The 21,787-nt window shown below is 43.0% G+C and overlaps 2 protein-coding genes across 3 annotated transcripts; both read left to right on the plus strand.

Moving 5' to 3' along the window:
* Positions 1-382: 382 nt before the first annotated feature.
* Positions 383-2,189, plus strand: LOC120024302 (centromere protein W-like). The gene is made up of 3 exons (XM_038968513.1): positions 383-560; positions 771-884; positions 1,915-2,189. Exons 1-3 carry the CDS (start codon positions 474-476, stop codon positions 1,939-1,941), a joined length of 228 nt encoding a protein of 75 aa, XP_038824441.1. The 5' UTR covers positions 383-473; the 3' UTR covers positions 1,942-2,189.
* A 9,119-nt stretch (positions 2,190-11,308) lies between these two features.
* LOC120024552 (E3 ubiquitin-protein ligase rnf146-like) lies at positions 11,309-14,749 on the plus strand. 2 transcript variants are annotated; one of them, XM_038968838.1, is made up of 3 exons: positions 11,309-11,418; positions 11,972-12,034; positions 12,321-14,749. In XM_038968838.1, exon 3 carries the CDS (start codon positions 12,322-12,324, stop codon positions 13,456-13,458), a length of 1,137 nt encoding a protein of 378 aa, XP_038824766.1. In that variant the 5' UTR covers positions 11,309-11,418; positions 11,972-12,034; position 12,321; the 3' UTR covers positions 13,459-14,749. The 2 variants fall into 2 exon arrangements, with proteins under 2 accessions (XP_038824766.1, XP_038824767.1); XM_038968839.1 differs by lacking the exon at positions 11,309-11,418 and having other exon boundaries at positions 11,431-12,034.
* Positions 14,750-21,787: the final 7,038 nt, after the last annotated feature.

Raw genomic sequence — 21,787 nt, forward strand, 5'->3', positions numbered from 1 at the left:
TCAAAAGTCAGTGCGTAAAAACAACAAAACATTATTTATAAAAAGCACTCTATTAATATGTTTTTTGAACATTATAATTTTTTACAAGCACGATAGATGTACTTTTAGTTTATGGTTGACCCAGCTTGTTGACCATTATCGAATCGGCGTTTCTCAGCTAGTTCAAAGCACTTGAATGCATCCAACTGGTAATTATGACTTCATAACTGGTAATTACCACCTTCCTACTTGGCTATGAATGCAGCATTAGATGGCCATCACCTCAACTAAATAAATATTATTTTTTTATTTTCAATTGAGAGAACCAATATGAATATGTGTTATTATAAAGCAAAACATAAAACGTTATTTAAAATCCTGACGTCACATTATGCGCCGGTAGTGAGCAACGCGGGAGATTGAAAAACGTAAATAAACAACTGTCACCGTGTTGAGGATAACTAGCTAATTTAGCTAACTACAAGTTTGGCAATATGTTGAAAAAGGTGCCCAAGGCTACATTAAAGTCTCTAATGAAGAAGAAAGCCAACATTCGTATAGGCACAGCCGCAGATGCAATGGTATGTTTGTTGAAAATGCTCTCGTAGCTAGCTAACATGCTAGCTAGGCTAAACGTTACAACACTGCTTGTTTTAAAACGAACAGCTTTCAAGCACAGGTAAACATGCAATACAGCTAGCGTTGTAGTAGCTGTGTAACTTAGCCTAGCTAGTAGGATAGTTCTCTAATTTTCATGTGTTTCAGTGCCTGAATTTGAATGTCCATTTTAGGTTGAGCTGAACGTGCTGCTATTTCTGCATAGCCTCGCAGAAGAGGCGAGGACGAAAGCTTTTGAGGAGAAATCGGCTACTATCAAAGCACACCACGTCAAAGCAGTATCCAAGGTATGGGGATTCCCAGCAACATTGGGGGCAGAACACAGGGTGCATATCAATGGGCTAAAGGGTCTTTCTCTCCTTCATCAGCACTGATCTGAAATAGCCTGGACAGGTGACAGCAAGTTCCCGCTAATGTGATGGGTTTTCAGATCAGTACATAACAATGTAGATGAGGCAGGAGGCTATTGAATTGTTACCTTTAAAAAAAATCCTTTATAGACAGAGGGGCAAATGTCTGTGGTTGCTGTATAGACATCATAGATTTTATGGTAGTGAGTTAGCCCTACAGGCCCTTCGTCATATACAGTTATTTAAACTGTAATATTCTGTTTTAGGGCATACCTTTGAAGTGGCGTGTGAGATATTTGCCTACCTGTGCCTGTTTAGCAACGTGGACAAATACAAATATCTGTGGACGGTTCTTATAGGAAATTGTTGTTTGCATCGCCAAGCAGTACCAAGGAAAGAATTCAATCCAATTGTTAGATGCTACCACCCCCTCCAAATCCAAACCAAACATGCTGCCCAATTGCGAGGCTTATTAGCTAGACAAACAGGTGTGAAACAGACAGGTGTGCGTGCTAAAAATATAATCATAATAATATGCCATTTAGCCGAAGTGATGTAGTCAAGCATGCATACATTTTATGTATGGGCAAGACACACGTGGGCAAGCTAAGCAAGACACAACATGGAATCCACGTTTTGCTTTGATTTGGGCGGGGGGGTAGCGTCTAACAATGGAATGCAATTATTTTCTGGGTACTGCTTGGCGACGCAAATAACGATTTCCTCGGAACAATCCAAGGATATACTCTCCGACGTGGGAAAAGTGTCGCCGGACAGGTACACGTCGGCAAATATCTCGCAAGGTGGCTAAATGTTATACAGCTATAGTCGAGTCATGTGGATTAATGAATATCCTACATTGAGATGTCCTATTCCTTTAGTTCATTTGTCAGAGGATTGTCTTATGTTTCCTGACTTTATCATGCTGCTTTCCAAATGTCAATGATGATTTCTTGTCTTTCCTTAGAAACTGCTTAAACAAGCCCGAGGGTGAAGAGGAGAGACCTTTCTACAAGAACATGATTCAACAACTGATTTTATTAATTGTGAGATTGGCCTGAAATTATATATTGAACCTATATTTTTGGTTTTATGTTCAGTTTTAATCTTTTCTTTGGTCTCTAGTTTTTGTCTGTATGCATTTTATCTGTTTTGTCTGTCATGTTGTATTTCCACAATGCACAGAGATTTTTAGAACGCTTTTATATGCTGTCCAATTAAATGTTGTGTTCTGTAGATCTATCTCTGGTGTAGGCCTTGTTGTCCCTGCCATGTTCCATCAAGCTGACTAGAATGTTTTTTTCCTGTTATACTAGCCTAGTTCCCTGTCAGAGAAATGTACTTATTTTGAGAGGAGTGACAAAAAATACAGACGCTGGCGCCAAGGCTACCATCATCCAGCTAACTTGACACAACTGTCGGAAGCATTGGGGTCAACATGGGCCAACATCCCTGTGAAACGCTTTCGACACCTTTATATAGTCCTTGCCCCTGAATATTAGGAAGGTGTTCCTAATGTTTGGTATAATCGGTGTAAGATGCTCTTTAGTACTCTGGCCAGTACAGTTGGTGTTCGATGCCAATAATGTTTTCCTTTGTTAAAAAAAAAAAATGTAAAAGAAGAAAGTTGCACACTATGTACAGTATGCTCCCAACAATTGAATGGTTAAACCAACGTTTCGGCACACAGTGCCTTCTATCGGTTTCCTTGTCACGAAGGCAATAGCCAGCTAGCATTTATGAAAGCCTAGAGCCTCATCCTCAGGCCTATATTCTCTGTCATCAACAGTTGGTCACGGTGGTCAGAGCTGCAGGATGAAAGCTTCAAAGACCAGGCATTGGCCTGCCCCCAAACTCCTCCCAAATCCCTTGCCTATTCACCCTACATACATTATCCGCATGTCAAGATGTTATCCCACTCATCTTTTACTACAGAGGGGTTTCTGAAGCCATGGCACTTGACTTGTGTGGCATGTGTTTTCACGTGAGTGCGTTCTTAGCACTCCAATCAAATGTTTTTTTCTTATAGAGCCCTGTAGGAGGTCTGCTGTAGGGATCTTAAGTTCTTTCTTCATTGTGATAATCAGGTTTATTATGATGAGAAGAACATTCACACAAGACACAATGTACTGCAATTCTACTAATGGACTGATGCATAGTATATTTTTTACTGTATGCCTCAGCCTCATGCTCAATCATATTTTGGTGGCTTGGCATGAAACAATTTGAACAATTTGACAATTTGACAATTTGAACCAGTGTCTATCTCTCCACCTCTCTCTCATCCCCCATTGTCTCCCTCCTTATCCTCTTGCTTTTCCCCACCTCCAGCTGGGTTGTTATACTTCCCTGCCTTTCTCTAGCGATTGTTTCCAGATTTGGTGAATTTGATTTGGTGTTCCAGCGAGCTTAGCCTCTCCTTGTTTCTATTCACAGCATGGGGTTTCTGGGTGTGTAACCCCACCCGTCGGACCTTTGACCCTCTACCAGTCCCAGTGTCTGCCTCTGACAGCCACCCCCCCCACACACTGCTCCAGACAGACAGTTATAGGAGAGCAGCTCAGAGCAGCTGTCACTCTGTTCAGGATTCCAGTGCAGATGTAGGGCAAAACCGACAAAACATGACGTTCAGTGGGAACTGGAAAGGCAAAAACTATGTTTTTCCTACACTGCAAGAAAGCTTACTTGTACAGCTAGAAGAGTGTTATTTTATCTAAATATCAATGTTATATTTTTGTTGAGGGAACAGGGAACAACATGCTAACATTTTTGTAATTTCACTGGGGGAAAAATACTACTCTCTTCTGTAATGTAGAAATATGTAGGAGTGTGAGAAAGTGTATGGGAGCACCTACTCAATTTGGTCTTAGACTCGTCCAGCTTCCCTGTCTGCCAGCGTCTTTGGGTATCGTCTCTAACAAATAAATCCACTCCAACGTCAACCCTCTGAAAGCTGCTGACACTGTTTTTGACAATTTCCAGAAACCAGAAGTAGGGACTGTAGAATATATGTTATTCTTCTCCCCCTCCCCTGCCGAAAAGCACATGCATTTGAGTGTGGCTGCCCCCACTGTGGTGTCCATCTAGCTACCAACTTTAATATAACCTTAATTCCAAAGAGGGTAAAATGCTAATTCAGATATAATTTCTGATTTGGATTCTGCACTTCATGGATCTTATTTATAAACAGTATTACTCAAGACATCCACGACACAGACATACTGTACAGTTGATGTCAGAAGTTTACATACACTTAGGTTGGAGTCATTAAAACTCATTTTTCAACCAGTCCACAAATTTCTTGTTAACAAACGATAGTTTTGGAAAGTCAGTTAGTACATCTACTTTGTGCATGCATGACACAAGTAATTTTTCCAACAATTGTTTACAGACAGATTATTTCACTTATAATTCACTGTATCACAATTCCAGTGGCTCAGAAGTTTACATACACTAAGTTGACTGGCTTTAAACAGCTTGGAAAATTCCAGAAAATTATGTCATGGCTTTAGAAGCTTCTGATAGGCTAATTGACATAATTTGAGTGAATTGGAGTTGTACCTGTGGATGTATTTCAAGGCCTACCTTTAAACTCAGTGCCTCTTTGCTTGACATCATGGGAAAATCAAAAGTAATCAGCCAAGACCTCAGAAAAACAATTGTAGACCTCCACAAGTCTGTTTCATCCTTGGAAGCAATTTCCAAATGCCTGAAGGTACCACGTTCATCTGTATAAACAATAGTACGCAAGTATAAACACCATGGGATCACGCAGCCGTCATGCCGCTCAGGAAGGAGATGCGTTCTGTCTCCTAGAGATGAATGTACTTTGGTGCGAAAAGTGCAAATCAATCCCAGAACAACAGCAAAGGACCTTGTGAAGATGCTGGAGGAAACAGGCACAAAAGTATATATCCACAGTAAAACGAGTCCTATATCGACATAACCTGATAGGCCGCTCAGCAAGGAAGTAGCCACTGCTCCAAAACCGCCATAAAAAAGCCAGACTACGGTTTGCAACTGCACATGGGGACAAAGATTGTACTTTTTGGAGAAATGTTCTCTGGTCTGATGAAAATAAATAGAACTGTTTGGCCATAAGGACCATCGTTATGTTTGGAGGAAAAAGGGGGATGCTTGCAAGCCGAAGAACACATCCCAACCGTGAACCATGGGGGTGGCAGCATCATGTTGTGGGGGTGCTCTGCTGCAGGAGGGCCTGGTGCACTTCACAAAATAGATGGCATCATGAGGTAGGAAAATTATGTGGATATATTGAAGCAACATCTCAAGACATCAGTCAGGAAGTTAAAGCTTGTTCGCAAATGGGTCTTCCAAATGGACAATGACCCCAAGCATACTTCCAAAGTTGTGGCAAAATGGGTTAAGGACAACAAAGTCAAGGTATTGGAGTGGCCATCACAAAGCCCTGAGCTCAATCCTAGAGAACATTTGTGGGCAGAACTGAAAAAGCTTGTGCGAGCAAGGAGGCCTACAAACCTGACTCAGTTACACCACCTCTGTCAGGAGGAATGGGCCAAAATTCACCGAACTTATTGTGGGAAGCTTGTGGAAGGCTACCTGAAACATTTGACCCAAGTTAAACAATTTAAAGGCAATGCTACCAAATACTCATTGAGCGTATGTTAACTTCTGACCCACTGGGAATGTGATGAAAGAATTAAAAGCTGAAATAAATCATTCTCTCTACTATTATTCTGACATTTCACATTCTTAAAAAAAATGGTGATCCTAACTGACCTAAAACAGGGAATTTTTACTAGGATTAAATGTCAGGAATTGTGAAAAACTGAGTTTAAATGTATTTGGCTAAGGTGTATGTAAACTTCCGACTTCAACTGTAAATAGTCAACCGACACGTCCACTTTAACCATGGTCCCTGTTTGTGTCTCGGAGTGCAGGGAGGACTGTGTTTCCTGCTTCAACAGGAACTTCCGCACTCGCTGCCAACCAGGCCACTACCTGTACAGGGGGAAGTGTGAGGACAGCTGCCCCGAGGGCCTGACCCAAAACCAGTGCTTAATTTGTCAATTTTGTAAGTCTTGTAGTGGATGCGAGCTTTGACTGGAAGCCAGTGCAGAGGAGCTAGGTGACATGGCAGAACTTGGGAAGGTTGAGAACCAGGCGGCCTGCAGCATTCTGAATAAGATACAGGGGTTAGATGGCACCAGCGGCGAGCCCAGCCAACAGCGAGTTGCAGTAGTCCAGACAGGAGATCAGAAGTGCCTGGATTAGGACCTGCGCTACTTCTTGTGTGAGGTAGGCTTGTACTATACAGATGTTGTAGAGCATGAACCTGCAGGAGCGAGTCACTGCATTGATGTTAGCAGAGAACGACCAGGTGTTGTCCAGGGTCACACCAAGGTTCTTTGCACTCTGGGATGGCGACACTGTGGAGTTGTCAACCGTGATGGAGAGTTCTTTGAGCGGGCAGGCCTTCCCCTGGAGGAAGAGCAGCTCTGTCGTGTCGAGGTTGATCTTGAGGTGGTGAGCCGACATCCAAGCTGAGATATCTGCCAGGCTGCCTGGGTGTTAGAAGGGGGGAAAAAGAAAAGTAGGTGAGTATCGTCCGCATAGCAATGATAGGAGAGACTATGTGAGGATACGACGAAGCTGACTGACTTGGTGTATGGAGAGAAGAGGAGAGGGCTTAGACCCAAGCCCTGGGTGACACCAGTAGGGAGAGTATGTGGTGCAGACACAGGTAGGATGCAATCTAAGAGTGTGCAGAGCCTGAGACGCCCAGCCCTGAGAGGGTGGAGAGGAGGATCTGATGGTTCAAGGTGTCGAAGGCAGAGGATAGATCTAGGAGAATGAGAACAGTTGAGAGTCAGCCAGCTTTGGCAGTGCGGAGAGCCTCCGTGACACAGAGAAGAGAAGTCTCGGTTGAGTGACCCATCTTGAAGATCACACATTGTGGAAGTAGACCGATATACAGGACATATTTATAGTGCCATCGGAAAGTATTCAGACCCCTTGACTTTTTGCACATTTTGTTACGTTACAGCCTTATTCTAAAATTGATTAAATTACTTTTTTTCCTCAGCAATCCACACACAATACCCCATAATGACAAAGCGAAAACAGGTTTTTAGAAATGTTTGCAAATGTATTAAAAATAAAAAACAGAAATACTTATTTACTTAAGTATTCAGACCCTTTGCTATGAGACTCAAAATTGAGCTCAGGTGCATCCTGTTTTCATTGATCATCCTTGAGCTTTTTCTAAAACTTGATTGGAGTCCACCTGTGGTAAATTCAATTGATTGAACATTATTTGGAAAGGCACACACCTGTCTATATGAGGTTCCACAGTTGACAGTGCATGTCAGAGCAAAAACCAAGCCATGAGTTCAAAAGGATTGTCCATAGAGCTCCGAGACAGGACTGTGTTGAGGCACGGATCTGGGGAAGGGTACCAAAAAATGTCTGCAGCATTGAAGGTCCCCAAGAACACAGTGGCCTCCATCATTCTTAAATGGAAGAAGTTTGGAACCACCAATAACCCGATGGTCACTCTGACAGATCTCCAGAGTTCCTTTGTGGAGATGGGAGAACCTTTCATAAGGACAACCATCTCTGCAGCACTCCACCAATCAGGCATTTATGGTAGAGTGGTCAGATGGAAGCCACTCCTCAGTGAAAGACTCTCAGACCATGAGAAACAAGATTCTCTGGTCTGATGAAACCAGGGTTGAACTCTTTGGCCTGAATGCCAAGCGGCACATTTGGAGGAAACCAGGCACCATCCCTGTGGGGATGTTTTTCAGCGGCAGGGACTGGGAGACTAGTCAGGATCAAGGGAAAGATGAACGGTGCAAAGTACAGAGAGTTCCTTGATGAAAACCTTCTCTAGAGTGCTCAGGACCTCAGACTGAGGCGAAGGTTCACCTTCCAACAGGACAACGACTCTAAGCACACAGTCAAGACAATGCAGGAGTGGCTTCAGGACAAGTCTCTGAATGTCCTTGAGTGACCCTGCCAGAGCCTGGACTTGAACCCGATCGAACATCTCTGGAGAGACCTGAAAATAGCTGTGCAGCAACGCTCCCCATCCAACCTGACCGAGTTTGAGAGGATCTGCAGAGACGAATGGGAGAAATTCCCCAAATACAGGTGTGCCAAGCTTGTATCGTCATACTTAAGAAGACTTGAGGCTGTAATCGCTGCCAAAGGTGCTTTAATAAATTTGCTACAATTTCTAAAAATTATTTTTTCTTTGTCATTATGGGGTATTGTGTATAGATTGATGAGGAACAAATCTATATAATCCATTTTAGAATAAGGCTGTAATGTAACAAAATGTAGAAAAAGTCAAGGGGTCTGAATAATTTCAGAAGGCACTGTACAGTAGAAAGAGATATCTCTACAGAAATGGGTCTCTAACCTCTGTGTCCCTTAGTCCCAGAGTGTCCAATGGGCTCTGAGGTGTGTGTGACAAGAAACCCCTGCACCAGTTGTAGAGCAGGACTGTGCCACTCATGGAGTGCATTCCTCAAGGTTATACATTCCCTGTTCTTCCCCATCTCTGTACATGACCCATTCCAATAGATCATTGATCACTCTATAATGCTAATTTGTGTGTATATGCTCTCTCTCTCTCGCTTTTTGTGAATGGGGAGTCTGGGGCGCCTGCTTTCGGAGAGGGAGGACACGAGTCTACAGGAAGTTTGAGGAGGTACAAAGACGAGAGGTCCTACGGCACCCCACCCTGTACGGCAACTCCTGCACCCATGTCACAGATTGGAGGAAGTGTGTCATCAAAAGGAGGAAGAGTCAAGGAATACTGGTGATCAAAGCCCTTTCTATTGACATTTTTCCACATACATTATATACAACAGTATGTGGACACCCCAAATTAGTGGATTCAGCTGTTTCAGCCAAACTTGTTGCTGAAAGGTGTATAAAATGGAGCACACAACCATGCAATCTCCATAGATAAACATTGGCAGTAGAATTACTTTACTGAAGAGCTCAATGACTTTCAACGTGGCACCGTCATAGGATGCCATCTTTCCAACAAGTCAGTTCGTCATATTTCTGCCCTGCTAGAGCTGCCCTGGTCAACTGTAACTGCTGTTATTGTGAAGTGGAAACGTAGGAGGAACAACGGCTCAGCCGCAAAGTGGTAGGCCACACAAGCTCACAGAACGGGATCGACGAGTGATGTAACGCGTAAAAAAAGTCTGTCCTCGGTTGCAACACTCACTAAAATTGGTTCACTAAAATACATGAAATTGGTTTCCATGGCCGAGCAGCCACACACAAACCTAAGATCACCACAATGCCAAGCGTCGGCTGGAGTGGTGTAAAGCTTGCCGCCATTGGGCTCTGGAGCAGTGGAAACGCGTTCTCTGGAGTGATGAATCATGCTTCATCATCTGGCAGTCCGACGTAATAATCAGGGTTTGGCCAGGAGAACGCTACCTGCCCCAATGCATAGTGCACACTGTAAAGTTTGGTGGATTATGAATAATGGTCTGGGGCTGTTTTATGGTTCGGGCTAGGAACCTTAGTTCCAGTGAAGGGAAATCTTAACTCTACAGCATACAATAACATTCTAGATGATTCTGTGCATCCAAATTTGTGGCAACAATATGGGGAAGGCCATTTCCTGTTCACTAAGCGAGGGCCATACATAAATGTTTTTTCAAGATTGTTGTGGAAGAACTTGACTGGCCTGCATAGAGCCCTGACCTCAACCCCATTGATCAACTTTGGGATTAATTGGAACACTGACTGTGGGCCTAATGGATGGTTGGATCGATATAGCATTTGGATGGACAGATGGAGGACTGGATTGACTGGGTTGAGAGAGAGACCTTAATGATGGGGCCAGAACTCAAACTCTGTCTTGCCTGTAGTCAAGACGGTGTGCAGCAGTTTATTCCTCTATCATTTGCTGTATAATAATGGGCATCCAACATTGTGGGTTTATTACAACATGTTACCTCAACAATCCATTCCAGGAAACAGTCACTAAATTGTTATGGACTGAATTAAGCAGTGTTCAGAAAGCAAACTGTCTTTTCAGATAATTTTTTTGTTTCTATCATCATCATGACAGTGGCTAGCCTACTTGTTCTACAAGTGTAGCATTTCTCTATATATCAAGTCAAATTTAACCTAATGATGCCGTTTTATGATTCAAATATTTTGTATGGTCCCACATTGGTTTCTTTGTGTAGGAGATGTTTATGTCAATTATATTGTTTTCACAAATGGCTGAATTAAAAAATGAACCAACGAACTTTGTTTTTAGGTGGCAAGCGTTTTCCAAAGATTTCTATAGCTTATAAACATTTTCAAAAATGGATATGATCTCCCTTCGCCAGTAGCGATAAATAGTAATGGCGTATTTTTGTAGGCACTAACTCCATCATGGTTCATTGGACAAAGTCTATGCAGAAATTATTGGTGTTTTTGTAGGGATTGTGGATAAAGACCAAAAATAAGGTCTGTGGTATACAGGAGATTTTATAAATGTTGTTCTATTAGATAATCTTCATCAGATAACGTAACTTTTTGTGAATTTTGAAGTATTTATGTAATTAAAAAAACACAAAGTCTTCATAATTCATAAAGGTAATGTTAACTGATTTCTATTCTCTCAGACCTTATATTCGGCGTTTATCCCAAAACCCTATTCTTTCCCCATTCTGAACGAACTAGAGGTAACTCATTTCCGGTTTTAGCATTACAAACTGACAAACTGGCGAGCTCTATGCTGTATCTAGTAGCTATGGGCAAATATTGTCTATTATATTGACAAGATATTCGAGTGACCGCTCTAACAATGGAAATACATGTCCTCAAAGATGGAAGACAGGCGGGAGGTTACATCAGGTGGGACCATTCTAGCCAATGAGTGTGAACAACAGGCCATAGAGATAGATACAGGACTCATTTTTGTATCTGTACCTTCGCGTCTGTGACAGCATGGGCAGTGAAGCCATGCCCATTTTAAAGATGTCAATTGTCCTCTTCATTGGCTGCTTGCTCCCAACTCATAAGAATCCCCACCCAGTTGACTACTTTAAAATGGTGGAAGCCCGCAATCGCAATGTCCATGCTAAAACGGCTTATGTCCATGTCCTCTATCCATCTCTGGCAATAGGCAGAACTCGGATATATACTTATATCAGTGCTTTCGTAACAACATAACCATTACGAAACTTATATTCAATCAAATAAGCCTCACGAAGCAAATTAACAATTACATTTTTGTTGACCAAATTCGACACCCTCTCATTGGCGTCTACACAAAAATGTCTCACTTCGTGGGCTTATTTTCTTGACAGATTTTGTTCAGAGTAAAACCTCTCGCTTCGCCTTTTCCTCTCTGAAAGAGGAGGAACGCCACTATTTTGCTTTGTTTTGGTAGCATCTATTTTGCGAACTGTCGAAATAGCTACGTCACTGAGCGAAGTGCAAACAGTATTTTTGACAGGTGAGTATGGATGAAATTCACCCAAGTGAGAAAACAGTCAAGGGGTGTGTCTCACTTTTGACAACTGGGCCTCCGAAGCTAGCAAGCTAACGTTACAAGAAATAGCTAGCTAGTTTCATGACGACAAAATCATACCATCGATGTGTCGGTTTAGTAACTACATATATTTTGTATGGACAGTTTTCTTATGCATTATCTAATGCACGTATGTTCTCTAGATTAGCAAGATGCCTAATAACGTTATAGCGAAATAGACGACAAAATCATACTATCGATGTGTCTGTTTAGTAACGTTAACTACATATATTTTGTATGGACAGTTTTCCTATTAATTCTATAATGCACATATGTTCTCTTTAGATTAGCAAGATGGCTAATAACGTTATAACGAAATACTGTATAGTTAGTCTTGTTAGCTAGCTGGCTAGCTAACTTTGGCAGGCTTTGTTTTTGTTGCGCAAAACAAACAGTGAGAAGCGAGTTACCAGTGTTACAATCTCTCTGGGAAAGAGTGCAGAGACAATATCATCTTTTCAACAATCTTTTTCCATAGAGAGGAACTTTGAGAGAATACAGAATTCATCCTGATGACATCCCAGTAACTGCACTTGAAACAGTAAGGAGATAATTTATTTTCCATCATAGTACTTTTAGAAATAAGATTGTGATTTAAAGGTTCTAGCCAGCTAAATCGTCTGAAATTGAAATTGAGATATTTAGGCCTATTGCTAATTTAATATCTCATGACAACTTTGTGATTTGATTCTCCAGGGTGACAAGATTATTGCTAATCCTATGAAGCTTCCATCTTGAATATCCAGATTTTGATAATAGAGTAAAATTAGGCTGCAGGTTTGTTTGTCTGTCTCAGCATTTGCCTAACTTGCTGTGTCTCCCCTCAGCATGGCGAGCTGTGGTGAGGTGGACCACTCAGTGGACTCTGTGTCCTCCTCAAAGGTGGAAGACGGAGGGGACGCCTTCACTGGTGACTCCCCCAGCTCACCTACCCCCTCGGCCAACCCCGTGCCGGAGTGTGCCATCTGCCTCCAGACCTGTGTCCACCCGGTTCGCCTGCCCTGCCGCCACGTTTTCTGTTTTCTGTGCGTCAAAGGAGCCTCCTGGCACAGCAAGCGCTGCGCTCTTTGCCGACAGGAAGTACCTGAGGACTTCCTGGAGCATCCCACTCTTCTGTCCCCAGAGGAGCTGAAGGCAGCAGCCGCAGGAGGGCGAGGAGGAACCGGGCCGGGGAGCGCTGGGGGAGACCATGCATGGTACTACGAGGGGAGGAACGGCTGGTGGCAGTATGACGAGAGGACCAGCCGTGAGCTGGAGGACGCTTTCGCCAAGGGCAGGAAGAGCGCCGAGATGCTGATTGCTGGCTTCCTGTACGTGGCTGACCTGGAGAACATGGTGCAGTACCGCCGCAACGAGCACGGTCGCCGCCGACGCATGAAGCGTGATGTGGTAGACATTCCCAAAAAGGGCGTGGCCGGACTCAGACTGGACCCTGACCCCACCCCCCCAGTTGTTGCCGTGGCAGCTGTTCCGGTCACAGCGGCAACAGTGGAACGGCCAAGCTCTGCTGATGGGGAGGATGTGACTGGACGGTCGCAGGCGGGTGGCTTAGGGGTTGTCATCCCGGCTCCTCCAGTCAGACCCCCCACAGTCCTGGGGGCCCACCCTGCCACCGCAGCCTCCATCTCCCTTGAAGACTCTCTGTCCCAGCTCCTCATCAGCCAACCAGAGGGGGAGGAAGAGGAGAATGAAGAGGTAGCTTCAAGAATAAGCCAGGTGTACGAGTCAGCATCTGGTAGCAGTGAGGATGAGGATGGTGCTGGTGATGAAGTAGGGCGGGGGTGGGATAGGGAAAGGGGGGGACGAGAAGTTGGGTCTCGACGGAGGCCCAGACATAGACTCCTACAGCGCCGGCTCAGGGAGGTCCAGCCTGACAGACTGCCACCTGGTGGTGGGTCCTCCAGCGGAGGCCTCAGTGTGCGCTCACGCAGCCCTGACGGTCAATGCACTGTCACTGAGGTGTGACCACAACTGGACCACTGTCTCTGCACTCAACCGGCTCAGCAAAAAACATATTCACTCCATGCCCATGGTGGTATTGAATAACCCAGTGGAAGACACCAGATCAGCCATTTGCATTACATATACAGCAACATAGGCTAATCCATAATTTATAATACGTCAGCCAGTAAGATTATGCAAAATAGCACACATAATAAAATAGCCCATACTGTTCCACTCTCTGCCACTAACCATTTGAGCCTGTGTTAGTACCAAAAGGCATGGTCAGCCTTAATAGGCTATCTACAGAGAAATTGTGAAATGATAAAGGTTTGAGGTTTGGAGATGACTTAACCTTTTAAATGTAGCATCCCATCTCTAACAGGAGGCAAAAATCTTGTTTTGTGTAATGGCTGTTTACTGTAATGATTGTTCTAACATCTCCATTGAGCGTGCATGAGTCAGTGTGTGTACTGAAGTCATATTCCAGACGAATATAAAAATATGTTTCTTAAATGTCCAATGCAGCTGTTTTTACCTCGATATCAAATTATTTCTGGGTAACAATTAAGTACCTTAAATAGCACCTTTTGTTTGATATTTTATTAGGACCCACAAGAGGTCGCTGTAAGGTTGGCCACAACAGTTCTGCAAACCCACCCCATAGATCCCCATCTTGACACAGAACTCGCCAAGCCACCAATAGGAAGACATACTGTGTCGTGCTTGCCTGTTTGCAGCCATGGAAACAAATTTCAAGTGCAAAACAAGTGAGAACACTTGTAACTACTGAATGGAAGGTATTTTAAATTACAACAAGATCACAAATATGCACACAGGTTCTATACATCAGGGGTGGAGCATGGAAATGAGCAAGCAGAGATTGCGAATTAAAGCTCTTTAATCTGTCAGTAGCTGTGTGCACACTCAATTCAAACGTGATGCATGTCACACATTCCTAAGTAGAAAAGGTGACCTACAAAGACAGGTAGAAGTAGGAAGAAGTGATTGGAGATTTTTTACGAAGGACTTCCTCATGAAAGATGAAACAAACGAAGATGTTGAGAAAATATGCTGAAGATACTATGAAAATTGGATGGAAGATGCATTGTACACACACCTGATCATGAGTGTTTGAGTTGTCTGAACGTTGAACCTATTATTTTGATACTCTTCTGTCAATTGATTATTGCCATGTTTTAAAAAGTATTTTTGACTTTTAATTAATACGATTTAACTTCCGTGTGTGGTCTTTCTTGTTTAACTGTGATGTTTTATCAAAACAATAAAGTGTTTGTCTATTATTTGACCTTAATTGAAGTCATGAGTTCGATGTTGTGGGTAACTTAACCGTAATATGACAATTTATTTGAAAGGGATAGCTAGTACTTATGCATTATGACTTTAGGTGATACTGTATGTTCAATTTGCATCGTGGATCAGCATTGTGACTCAGCATCGTGACTAGACCCACAAGGTCTTGTGTACCTTTATTTGACCAGGCAGGTCAATTAAACAACAAATTCTTATTTACAATGACGACCTGGCATGAGGCAAAAGGCCTCCTGTGGGCCAGGGGGTGGGGATTAAAAACTAAAAGTAAGACGACAGACAACACAGACGGAAGACACTTACACTAGCAACAACACAGATACATCAGCAGGCAGACAGTGGAAACAAATCACATCACGACTAGAGAGACATCACCCTACTACATGAAGGGAGACCTATGGCAACAACACAAGATGGCACAAGGTCGTTATAAGCGGTCACTGTAAGCCTGGCCACAACAGTTCTGCTAACCCACAATTATACTGTAGATCCCCATCTTGACACCAAATGCACCTAGCCACCAATATCATTTTTTTTTCTCAAAATGTGTCTTTCTTGCCTATTTGCAGCCATTGAAACACATTTCAAGTGCAAAACAAGTCAAGAGAGTTTCAACTACTGAATGGAAGGTATTTGAAATTTCAACAAGATCACAAATATGCACACAGGTTCTATACATCAGGGGTGGAGCATGGAAATGAGCAAGCAGAGATTGCGAATTAAAGCTCTTTAATCTGTCAGTAGCTATGCGCACACTCAATTCAAACGTGATGCATGTCACACATATTCCTAAGTAGAGATAGTGACTGTAAGATCAACATCAGCTCAGTAGGTGGAAGTGATGGGAGATGCTGTACCAAGAGATTTCCTCATTCAGATGAAAGATGACAAATTAGGAAATTATGCGGAAGCTGTTGAGAAAAAGCGGTGGACAAAGATGGTTAACCTTTGGTTAGTTGGAGGCATGGGACAAACTCAATGACTTCTCTTTTCATAAAGTATGAAGCTGAAACCTTTGCATGACAGAGACTCGCTACTTGTCTGGGTCTGGATTGAGGCATGGGAGTTACTCTCCTGCTCCTGGCCGTACAGAATGACTTAGCAGCAGGACAGTTTTGGTGCAATCTGTTCAGCCGCAAATCGTGTCAATGTCCCAGTGGATTAATTTACTGCGGCAAGTACCACACTCGGTGTGTGGATATCGATGAGTGCGTGGACAAGCCGACCATCTGTAGGGCCTATTTGGCTTGCCTCAACACCAATGGTGGCTACTGCTGTGAGTGTCAACCTGGGTTCATAGCAGAGAAGAATGGGCAAGACAAGAGTGCATCAGAACGATATGTGGAACTGGACGAGTGTAAGACAGACAAGTTGTTCTGCAGAAAGAGGGGAACCTATCAGAATCTGGAGAGCACCTACCAGTGCCAGTGCCCCCCCTGGGTTCAGTAACTATGGCAACAGACATGCTGGGTGTACAGAGCTGAATTGTGAGCTGTATCGACTACAGCAGGCTACACCTGGACAGGCTCTGCCAGGCTTTGGCAGTCTTTTGTTTCTATTGAGACAGAACTGGTTGTTGCTGAATAAGTCTGGAGCAAAAGGGGAGCGGTTGACTGGAGAAGTGATTTTAGAAGTAAGTTCTCAGCTGAGAAACACCACAACCAGGATCAGGACCAACCACACAGAGGTGGAGCTTGTTGTCAGGGGGGACCAGACTCCACCCAGTGGGCTGGTCAGCCTGACCAATCAGAACACCCAACTCGACACCACCTGGGAAACCGCAACGGAGACACCTGCCCAGGCAATGCCTTTGTTACTCTACTCAGTTACAAAGATCTTCAGACATTGGCCAATCGATATAAAAACAATTAAAAACTTGGCTCCAGAGTAGTTACTGTATCCGTTAGCAACCCCAACACAACAAGGCTGCGCCAACCGGTCATTCTTACCTTCACACACCTGAAGCCCGGTGACGGGCACCAGCACGCCTGTGTTTATTGGTTGAAGGAGAAATGAGCAAGCAGAGATTGCAATGTAAAACTTCTTAAATCTGTCAGTAGCTATGTGCATACTCAATTCAAACGTGATAGATGTCACACATATTCCTAAGTAGAAAAAGTGGTCAAGGCGAGGCTGTGCCTCAGTGGTTTCTAACTCCACCCACACAGTGTGTTCCTGCAGTCATCTAACCAGCTTTGCCCTGCTTAAAGATATCAACCAGATGCCACTGTCTGTGGTGATGTCGGTGGGCCCTTCCGTGGCTACAGTCTGTTTGGTCCTATCGCTGCTCGTGACTCAGTGGTGTCTCTCGGTCTGCCACAAGCTTAATGAGAGGCGCCTCCAGCAACAGGAATTACACTGAGTGTACAAAACATTAGGAACATTTGTTGGGGCATGGACTCTACAAGGTGTTAAAAGCATTCCACAGGAATGCTGGCCCATGTTGACTCCAATGCTTCCCACAGTTGTGCAAAGTTGGCTGGATGTCCTTTGGGTGGTGGACCATTGTTGATACACAAGGCAAACTGTTGAGCGTGAAAAACCCAGCAGCGTTGCAGTTCTTAACACACTCAAACCGGTGTGCCTGGCACCTACTACCATACCCTGTTTAAAGGCACATAAATATGTTGTCTTGCCCATTCCCCCTCGGAATGGCACACATACACAATCAATTTCTCAATTGTCTCAAAGCTTAAAAATCCTTCTTTAACCTGTCTCCTCCCTTCCATCTACACTGATTGAAGTGTATTCAACAAGTGACATCAATAAGGGATCATAGCTTTCACCTGGATTCACCTGGTCAGTCTATGTCATGGAAAGAGCAGGTGTTCCTAATGTTTTGTACAGTCAGTGTATATGCCATTAGGCAATAATTCACCAGTATACCTGCATATATTGAACACCATGACGTACTGTATGTGTTCTAAGACATTCTGTTTATACTTATATGGATTTCTAAATGTTAATGAATACATTTCCAGCCACGGTATGTTGGCCCAATGCAAATAGAAATGGGTTATGTAATGTTTCCTCTCTCTTCTCTTCCTCTTTGAGTTAGTACAATTCTGTATGAATGTTTCTCAAAGATGTGATAGCACAGTCACCCACAACATGCATTGATCATAAGATACAGGAGCCTGGTTCTGAAGCACACAGACTGTAATTCCATGGTGTGGGATATGTCATGTATGATACTTATTTAGATGAGAGATCAAACGTATCATGAGGCAACAGTACAGAATGTCACCTTTTATTTGAGGGCATTTTCATACATACAGTTGAAGTCGGAAGTTTACATACACTTAGGATGGAGTCATTAAAACTCATTTTCAACCACTCCACAAATGCCTTGTTAACAAACTATAGTTTTGGCAAGTTGGTTAGGACATCTACTTTGTGCATGACACAAGTAATTTTTCCAACAATTGTTTACAGACAGATTATTTCACTTACAATTCACTGTATCACAATTCCAGTGGCTCAGAAGTTTACATACACTAAGTTGACTGGCTTTAAACAGCTTGGAAAATTCCAGAAAATGATGTCATGGCTTTAGAAGCTTCGGATAGGCTAATTGACATCATTTGAGTCAATTGGATGTGTACCTGTGGATGTATTTCAAGACCTACCTTCAAACCCAGTGCCTCTTTGCTTGACATCATGGGAAAATCAAAAGAAATCAGCCAAGACCTCAGAAAAAAATTGTAGACCTCCACAAGTCTGGTTCATCCTTGGGAGCAATTTCCAAATGCCTGAAGGTACCACGTTCATCTGTACCAACAATAGTACGCAAGTATAAACACAACGGGACCACGCAGCCGTCATACCGTTCAGGAAGAAGACGCGTTGTATCTCCTAGAGATGAATGTACTTTGGTGCGAAAAGTGCAAATTAATCCCAGAACAACAGCAAAGGGCCTTGTGAAGATGCTGGAGGAAAGAGGTACAAAAGTATCTATATCCACAGTAAAACGAGTCTTATATCGACATAACCTGATAGGCCGCTCAGCAAGGAAGAAGCCACTGCTCCAAAACTGCCATATAAAAGCAAGACTACGGTTTGCAACTGCACATGGGTACAAAGATCGTACTTTTTGGAGAAATGTCCTCTAGTCTGACGAAACAAAAATAGAACTGTTTGGCCATAAGGACCGTCGTTATGTTTGGAGGAAAAAAGGGGGAGCCTTGCAAGCCGAAGAACACCATCCCAACTGTGAAGCATGGGGGTGGCAGCATCATGTTGTGGGGGTGCTCTGCTGCAACAGGGACTGGTGCACTTCACAAAATAGATGGCATCATGAGGAAAGAAAATTATGTGGATATATTGAAGCAACATCTCAAGACATCAGTCAGGAAGTTAAGCTTGTCGCAAATTGGTCTTCCGAATGGACAATGACCCCAAGCATACTTCCAAAGTTGTGGCAAAATGGCTTAAGGACAACAAAGTCAAGGTATTGGAGTGGCCATAACAAAGCCCTGACCTCAATCCTATAGAAAATGTGTGGGCAGAACTGAAAAAGCTTGTGCGAAGAAAAAGAGAGGTGAAGAAAGAGCGATGATGGAGAGACAGAAAGAGGGAGGTGGCTGGAGTGGAAGAGGGTGAGAGAAGGAGACAGTATGATGAGAGATTGAGAAAGAGAGTGATGAGAGAGGGAGAAGAGAGGTAGGGATGGAGAGTAGACATAGAGCAAGAGCATGATATAAAAGAAAGGAAGAGAGAGCAATGGGTGGGGGAGAGGAAGGGATGGAAAAAGAGGGAGGGAGGATGGAAGGAGAGAGGGATGATGAAAGAGTCCTGGGTGAGAGAGTTCATTTTGGGTATGTATGTACACAAGACCAGACATAGCCCTGAAACATGTAAAAATTACATAGAATTGCATGAAATGCTTTATAAAAGGCCCAATTTTTCCCGGACCCTAGTTTACAAAATAAATTTAGCAAAGCGCCTCTTTTCTACTGCTTTAGTCTAGACCACCACGCAAATGCAATTATATGTATGCAAGATGATTTCCTGGAACCTCAGAGCTCCCCAGGTCACCCCCCTCTCGCGCTCACTTTTTATTCTGGCACCTACCCGGGATGGGTAGTCCAGAAAGGTTAAGCACTGAGGACAAGACATTTATGAGCATAGGATGGTGATCATAGCTGCGCAGTGACATAGTGTATGATAGTTATTCATGTCTGTAGTGGCACCGTTTTTACAGTGTGATGCCTATGGAGAGGTATTAATGGTGTTAAGCTGATGATGGCTACAGTAGAATGAGGTCATGCTGGCTCCTGTTCGGGCGAGACTACAGACACGTCTGTGAATCTGACTACATCCATGTCTGTCCTACCACTGGAAATAGGCTACCAACAACCACACACACACATGCACATACACACACGTGCACACACACATGTACTTATGCATGCACACACACATACACAAACTTACAAAACCAGACTCTTACCTAATGGAAATGTGTTTTTAATAGATGGAGTAGATACATCGACTAGAATAGAATGGATTAGTTCAAACATGTATTAATGTATCTTTCACGTCATAACTCACATCATAAGTAGCATCATAAGTAGGCATTAAACAAGAAATAACAACCCCATCCCGAGCAAAAACAAGGTCACAAATAATAATTGACAGACAAACAATTGTGCCCTCTGAACTCCTGGGTGGGAGACAGACAGACGGGAGTGATCCAACTATTCATGGAGGATTGAGTGTTGTATCTGTCACACCCTGACCTTAGAGATCCTTATTTATTCTCTATGTTTGGTTAGGTCAGGGTGTGACTCGGGTGGGAGATTCTATGTTTTCTATTTCTTTGTTGTTTTTGCCATGTGTGGTTCCCAATCAGAGGCAGCTGTCTATCGTTGTCTCTGATTGGGGATCATATATAAGTTGTGATTTTCCGTTTGGGTTGTGTGGGGAGTTATTTTCTGTTTAGCTAGTTTTGTTGCCTGACAGAACTGTTCGCTTTCTATTTCTACTTTGTTATTTTGTTGCGGTGTTCAGTTTTATTAAAAATCATGAACGCCTACCACGCTGCACCTTGGTCTCCTTCTTCAACCCACGAGAGTCGTTACAGCATCCTGGTTTATTTTGTGCAGAGAGAGGGGGGATATTACAGGGTGTAAACTAGACAGGTCATTGGAGAGTTATGTGTACATACATAACTGTTGTCTCCCCTCTGTCTGTATATATTGGGGTGGCAGGTAGCCTAGTGGTTAGAGAGGTTGCAAGAACGAATCCCCGAGCTGACACGGTAAAATTCTGTCGTTCTGCCCCTGAACAAGGCAGTTAACCCACTGTTCCTAGGCCGTCATTGAAAATAAGAATTTGTTCTTAACTGACTTGCCTAGTTAAATAAAGGGGAAAAAATTTAAATAATGATATATATATATATATATATATATATATATATATATATATATATATAAATACACACACTACCGTTCAAATGTTTGGGGTCACTTAGAAATGTCCTTGATTTTGAAAGAAAAGCAAATTTTTTGTCCATTAAAATAACATCAAATTGATCAGAAATACAATGTAGACATTGTTAATGTTGTAAATGACTATTGTAGCTGGAAACCCATTATCAGCAACCATCACTCCTGTGTTCCAATGGCACGTTGTGTTAGCTAATCCAAGTTTATAATTTTAAAAGGCTAATTGATCATTAGAAAACCCTTTTGCAATTATGTTAGCACAGCTGAAAACTGTTGTTCTGATTAAAGAACATAATTGCAAAAGGGTTCTCTAATGATCAATTAGCCTTTTAAAATGATAAATTTGGATTAGCTGTCACGACTTCCGCCGAAGTCGGTCCCTCTCCTTGTTCGGGCGGCGTTCGGCGGTCTACGTCACCGGCCTTCTAGCCATCGCCGATCCACTTTTCATTTTCCATTTATTTTGTCTTAGTTTTACACACCTGGTTTCAATTCCCCAATTACATGTTCATTATTTAACCCTCTGTTTTCCCCATTGTTTTTGTGCGTGATTGTTTTATGTATGTTCGGTC

Source organism: Salvelinus namaycush, chromosome 29 (assembly GCF_016432855.1).
Source record: "Salvelinus namaycush isolate Seneca chromosome 29, SaNama_1.0, whole genome shotgun sequence".
Taxonomy (NCBI): Eukaryota; Metazoa; Chordata; class Actinopteri; order Salmoniformes; family Salmonidae; genus Salvelinus; species Salvelinus namaycush.

Excerpts from the sequence above, each read along its gene's own strand:
- LOC120024302 (XM_038968513.1), top strand. The coding sequence starts at position 474 with ATGTTGAAAAAGGTGCCCAAGGCTACATTAAAGTCTCTAATGAAGAAG. Across the intron at positions 561-770 it reads GCACAGCCGCAGATGCAATG|GTTGAGCTGAACGTGCTGCT; the intron begins GTATGTTTGTTG and ends TGTCCATTTTAG. Across the intron at positions 885-1,914 it reads ACGTCAAAGCAGTATCCAAG|AAACTGCTTAAACAAGCCCG; the intron begins GTATGGGGATTC and ends GTCTTTCCTTAG.
- LOC120024552 (XM_038968838.1), top strand. The coding sequence starts at position 12,322 with ATGGCGAGCTGTGGTGAGGTGGACCACTCAGTGGACTCTGTGTCCTCC.